The sequence below is a fragment of the Fundulus heteroclitus genome, chromosome 3 (genome assembly GCF_011125445.2).
Source record: "Fundulus heteroclitus isolate FHET01 chromosome 3, MU-UCD_Fhet_4.1, whole genome shotgun sequence".
Classification (NCBI taxonomy): domain Eukaryota; kingdom Metazoa; phylum Chordata; class Actinopteri; order Cyprinodontiformes; family Fundulidae; genus Fundulus; species Fundulus heteroclitus.
The window spans coordinates 31,114,961-31,120,960 of record NC_046363.1 but is presented as its reverse complement, the minus strand read 5'-3'; the positions used below and the strand labels follow the sequence as shown (position 1 = coordinate 31,120,960).

General features: G+C 41.0%; 1 protein-coding gene across 6 annotated transcripts in view; it reads right to left on the bottom strand.

Moving 5' to 3' along the window:
- The window catches only part of arhgef1b (Rho guanine nucleotide exchange factor (GEF) 1b), an 81,460-nt gene that overhangs the window by 29,304 nt on the left and 46,156 nt on the right, over window positions 1-6,000 (bottom strand). For all 6 annotated transcript variants that reach the window (XM_036135186.1, XM_036135185.1, XM_021308297.2 and 3 more), the window contains one exon: window positions 4,029-4,158. In XM_036135186.1, the coding sequence (XP_035991079.1) occupies window positions 4,029-4,158 (130 nt within the window). The remainder of the gene's footprint in view (window positions 1-4,028; window positions 4,159-6,000) is intronic.

The window sequence follows — 6,000 nt, the reverse complement described above, 5'->3', positions numbered from 1 at the left end:
CAAAATTTTCATTTTTCAAATACCACTACTGAAGAGGCGTCGCCCTTGGCTGATGTCAACACAGTTTGGGAGACCTGTCCAATATCTGTTGGTAACAAGTCCCTGCTTGAAGTGTGTTTCGTTAAAGGCTACAGTTGCAGTTTTAAAATGTTCAGTTATTGCTCTGGCTGCATAAATGGGCACGTTTAGGCCTGTAGCTACTGTGTAGAAGCCGATCCCTGAATTATGAAGTTTGATTCACACCTGCCTGTCCTGAAGAACTTGTCTTGTTTTTCTCATTTAGAGAAGCAGCTAAAAGAAATGAGACCTGGTGTCTTGATATATCATACCTCGGGGAAACAGGAACTCACAAATTACTAATTAAAAAAAGACCCTAGGCCGATTTTGCCCCATGCAATAAAATTGCTCAAATTGAACTTTTAAATGAGATATAACAATAAGTAGCTGTACTTATTTATCAATGAGTTTACTAATCTTCACCAACAAAACTGTAAAAGGCCTTACAAAAAGATGCATAAGAATATTTCTAGTGACAAAAAGCTGTTACTCCCCCTTGAGAATGACACAAAGCGTAAACAGCCATAAACAGCAGGCTTTACGAAACTGCAAAGAAATAAATCTGTTCAAAGTGAAACAGATGTTTACAAAATATATCAATTTATCAGATTACATAAGATGAAATAAATGATGGTGGACATAATCTCCCCCTTTGGCTGCACGCCAGAGCTCTCAGTCTGAGCAGATAACTCTCAGTCCGGTCAGCACATCTGGACCCTGCACTTTGTTTTTCTAATATTACACTCAAAACATCTCAGCCCCTGTCATCTCGATCGAATATTAAAAGCTCTTTTCAACACAAGTCACAGATTCTCGATTGGATTGAGAGCCGAGCTTTAACTCCAGCTCCAAAATATTCGCCTGGTGTCTTTGAACCATTCCGGTTCAGCTTTTGATGTACGCCTGGGGTTGTTATTCAATATGAATGGAATATAAATCTCCTCCCAAGTCACACTTCTCTTGCATACTGAGTCACATTTATTATATATTATTATTATTATTTTCTGCATTCATGTTTCCCTCCTTTACAAGTCTTCCAGGGACTGCTGCTGAGGAATATCATCGGACCAAGACACTGCCACCATTACACTTCACAAAAAAAAAAAAACAATTGTGAGATTGTGGAAAATTTGAGTATGTGGCGGTTGCCAGACACAGCAACTAGTCTGATGGTAAAAAAAAGAAGAAAAACTCAGTTTCTGTCTTATCAGACCTGAAAACATTTTCCAGATTGACCTTGGAGTTTACTACATGCTATTGGATGAATGTCAGGGAGATTTCATATAAGGCCTTTTAGCGTTTCCTAACTCCTATAGCCTCTTAACAGCCTCCTGTAGGTCTCTTTGTGACTTTTTCCACAAGTCTTCTTCTAACAAGGTTAATCAGTTTTTGAGTCCCGCCAACTCTAGGCAATGGACAAGTTTTATACTTTTTCCATTTGATATCGATGAATTTATCTGAACTCTGTAGGGGTTTCAGTGAGTTGGAATCTTTCTTTTTTACCCATCACCTGAATTAAAACTTTTCTGTTATCGTTTCCATGACTGCTTCAGGACTACTTCCTGCAGATACTGATCTGGACCTCCCCCAAACAGTATTTTTATACTGCAATTACTTCACAACACCCACATTTATTCGACTCCCCATTTCAAATAATTGGAATATTGTTGGCATCACTTACAACTTCTCATGGTATATTTTAAATAATTGGCACATTGTAAAAACCATTTTCACTTCGACATTAAATAAGATTTTTTTCTTGGCAAACTCTAGTCAAAAACAATGGATTACATAGACTGTTATGTCATTTATAAATGCAATATAAATGTAATCATCCAACAGTGTTGAGACCATTTATAGACCTATGGAATAGTGTATTACTACAAATAATAAACAGAAGCTTATGTGCATAAGAAACTGAAATCTGCCAGGGGCCATAAAAAAAATATATTATATATTATATGATATATATATATATATATATATATATATATATATTATATATATATTATATATTATTATATATCTTTTTCCAAACAGGCAGTCTATGGATTATGTTTCATCTGAAAATACTTGATTTCCTGTCTGTCCCTGCTGTTGAGCTTCTCCAGCCGTAGAGGCTTCAGTAAAAGAGGGGCTGTCCCATATCTTACGGATGGAGGTGCTGCGGGGAGAGCGGGGCAGAAGTTGTTGCTGAGGAAGGAGGCTGGAGGTCCACGTCGCTACGGGAGCGAGACTGTTTTACGAGAAGAGCCACGGCGCCGAGACGAGTGCCGGTCCACGCGGGTCGCTCTCGCTGCGTCCCACTTTCCTGTTTAAGGGATGGAAGGGAGGAGAGGACCAGGGGGAGTAGGGTAATGAGGGTGAAAGACAACGGGGACAGGATAAAGATGTGGGGGAGGGGGGAGGGGAGGTTCCAACAGGAGGAACAGAGAAAGAGGAAAAAAAGAAGAAGAAGAAACATACAGATCCAAAAGACAGTGGAAAAACGAAAACAGTCAATTTACAGAGAGGTGTGAGGATGGGATTTGAGTTAATTATGATGTTAATTATGAGAGTAAAGAGGATGATGGAGAACTTCAATTAATTCAAGACTTACATGTATAAAAAAAGAAAAATAACAAAGACAGATGCCGAATGAAAAGTAAATATGCATGACATGCCATGCATATTTAGTAAGACAAAAAAAAAAAACATGGAAAACCTTTTTAGACATGGTAGCATCTTAGTGCTACTCAGCAGGAACATGTTTAGCCATGCATTGCCTCTATAAATGTATTTAGCCTTACTTCTCCAGTTTCAGACACAGCAGGTATTTCTAATCCAGCCGGTCTCCGTAATCGAGCTAATCCCTTCGCATCAGTTTAAACATACTTAGCCAGTTTGTGTTGCATCGCAACAGGAACACAAAACTCAACGTAAAGTGTGTTTGCTTATGAGCGTTGTGCTCTCTGTCTGCATCGTATGTGAACAGAAATTGGGGGCCTGAAGCTTGTCCCGTGTCTCTGCTGACACCCACCTTGTCTTCGTCTGCAAAAACACGGAACATCACACGGTTACACACTCTCCTTTGCCCGTCACACAGCTGTCTTCAACCACAGTCACAACCAGAACATGCAATCAATGCACACCCCCAACATGAGTGACACCCTGAAGATGTTACTGAACCACGGTCCAAGCTGCATGCCAGGTATGGTAATAAAAAGCTCCTGGCAACAACATGTAATCGCACAAACTGAAGAGACAAAGCGGAGATGAAGGACGGGTCCTGATTTTGACACACGGCGACACCTTAGAAAGCACATTGACTAAAGCAGCTAAGATATGGAAGTAAATATGTAGCTCGCTTATGGTTGACTGAAGATCGGAACTTGATTTCTGGCTGGAAAGCTGCACCTTGGAGAGCAAATAATTGCTGTTATGAAGCCAGATTTATGACAAACTTATCACAGCGGAGAAAAAAAAAAAAAAAAACGTATGTGGTGCCAGTATGTGGCCGATTCCGAGAAAACAAGGCGCTACCGACTTTACAAATTGAGGCCAATAAAAATTTGCGATGAAGCTCTGATGTTAAAATGAGAAGAATCGGGACACACAGAAACACAAGAGACAGCGAGATAGCAGAGAAGGAGAAGACATGCCACTGTGAGGAAGATGAAGGACAAAGGATAAAAGGGAGAGGGAAGGCAAGGGGGGCTGAGTCCATGGTCACCTCGGTGAGGGTCCTTCTCACAACTGCAGGCTCTGTTAGCTAGCGAGCGACGGGCGGCATGACAAGAGCTAGCACACACGCAGGGACAGACCCGCTGGGGGAGTTTTACCACGCTCCCTCAGCCAGCGCAATTCAGACACATTGTGCTTATCCTGCCCCATTTCCCCACATGTTTCCAGTTCTAACCCCCGTGCCAGCTCTAGTCCTGAGCCATTACGCTGCCGTAATGCAATGTTCTTCCCGTCTTTATCCGTCTCACCTGTCTTTGTCCGACTCTTCCGGGTGAGCATCGTGGGCCGAACTGTGCTCGACGACAGAAACCCCGGCTCCCATCTCTGGAAGGGGTCCATCTGTCGGAGTGGGAAGCTCTAAGCAGTTGCCTGGCTGGCCTAAGAGCGTAGAAAACCAAATTTGTTATCAACTAGGAATTACAAGTCAACAGCGGTCAGATCATTTGAAAGGATGATTAAACTTAAAAAGGTAGAATCATGTGCATTTGTCCGTGTACATAAACGCAGTGCTTATTAACGATTTAGTACATTATTTCTAAGCTTCACTGTAAAATTACACGTCATTAAACAAAATTTAAGCTACAACTATTGTTTAATTACAGAAATACAACATGGTTTATCTTTTTTTTTTTTACTTTTTATTGGGGATAACAAACAAAAAAGATGCTGGACTGATTTAATTATAGTGCAATGTAACAAAAACACCTTAAAAGAATTAATACAAGGAGCCAATATGTAACAATATTCAAATCTCTCTTAGTTTTTTCTTCAATTTTTCACATTACAATCACATGTTTCAGGGTCTTTTAGTAAGACTTTACGGAATGAGTAACATTGATTTTTAAGTCTTGCCACAGGTTCTAAATTGGATTTAGGTCCAGACTATTTTTGTCACCTATCTCAGAAAGCGAAACTCATGTAGATTTATGACACAAAGTGAAATGTGTCATTAATCTCTTGGTATTTTCATGATATAAGGCTTACAGGTAATGAAACCCCAAAATTCTGTATCTCAGGAAATCTGAATATTAAGAAGTTAAATATCGGGAAACTTATGGTGTCACACCTTAATCAGCTAACTGATTCAAAACGCTTGCAAATATTTCCTGAGAGTTAAAATGGCCTCTGAGTCTGGGTCAGCTACACGATCGCGGGGAAGACTGCTGACCAGACAGATGTCCAGAAGACGGTCGCTGACACCCTCCACAAGAAGGATAGGCCAAAAAAAGTTGTTGCTAAAGAGGCGGGTTGTGCAAGCCTCTTCATACAAAGTTGTGCGGAAGGAAACCATGTAATAGGAGCAGGTGCACCACAAACAGGGATAACCTCCACTTTAAGAGAATTGTCAAACAAAGTAAATTTAATAATATGGGGAAGCTTTGCAATGAGTGAACTGGAGGCTGTAGTTGGGGGATAAAGAGCCGCTACGCACAGACGAATCCCACACATGGACTACAAATGTTGCATTGCTAAGAGCTCTTCATGCTTCCTGCTGCTGACCATCTTTATGAAGATTCTGACATCATTTCAAAGCAGGACTTGGCACCGACCTACACAGCCAAAAGTACCAAAGGCTGGTTCAATGATCATAGTGTTATTATCATTATTATTATGGTGTGCTTTCCTGACCAGCACACTCACCTGACCTGATGACTATAGAGAATCTATGAGGTATTGTCAAAAATGTGACGAGACACCAGACGAAACGCTGCAGATGACCTGAGGCAGCTATCAGAGCAACGCAGGCTGCTATTCCACCTTAGCCCAACCTCAGGCTGATCGCCTCTATGCCATGTCACACTGATACAGTAATTCATTCAAAAGGAGGCCCAGACAAGCGTGGAGTACATAGCAAAGAACATAGCCTGACATTGCTGTTTAGAACATCCTCATTTTCTGATACATTACACTTTGGCTTTTCATTTTCTGTAAGCCATAATTATCAAAGTTCAAAGAGTGTCACTTTATATATGAGTTTCAGTCTCACTCTCAAATGAGTGCCATCATGTTTCAGTGGCGGTTGTGTAGTTTTCTCCATGTGAAACAAAATGTTTGATTTTGCACTCATTTGGCCGGAGTGAGTGCAAACATGCCCTGTGGCAAACTGCAAAAGGAACCTCTTGGGTCTGGATTGCAACACTGGCTTGCTTCCTGCCACTTGTGGAGTGCACAAATAATAGCTTTCTGGGCAACAGATTATCCATCCTGAGCTGTGAATCT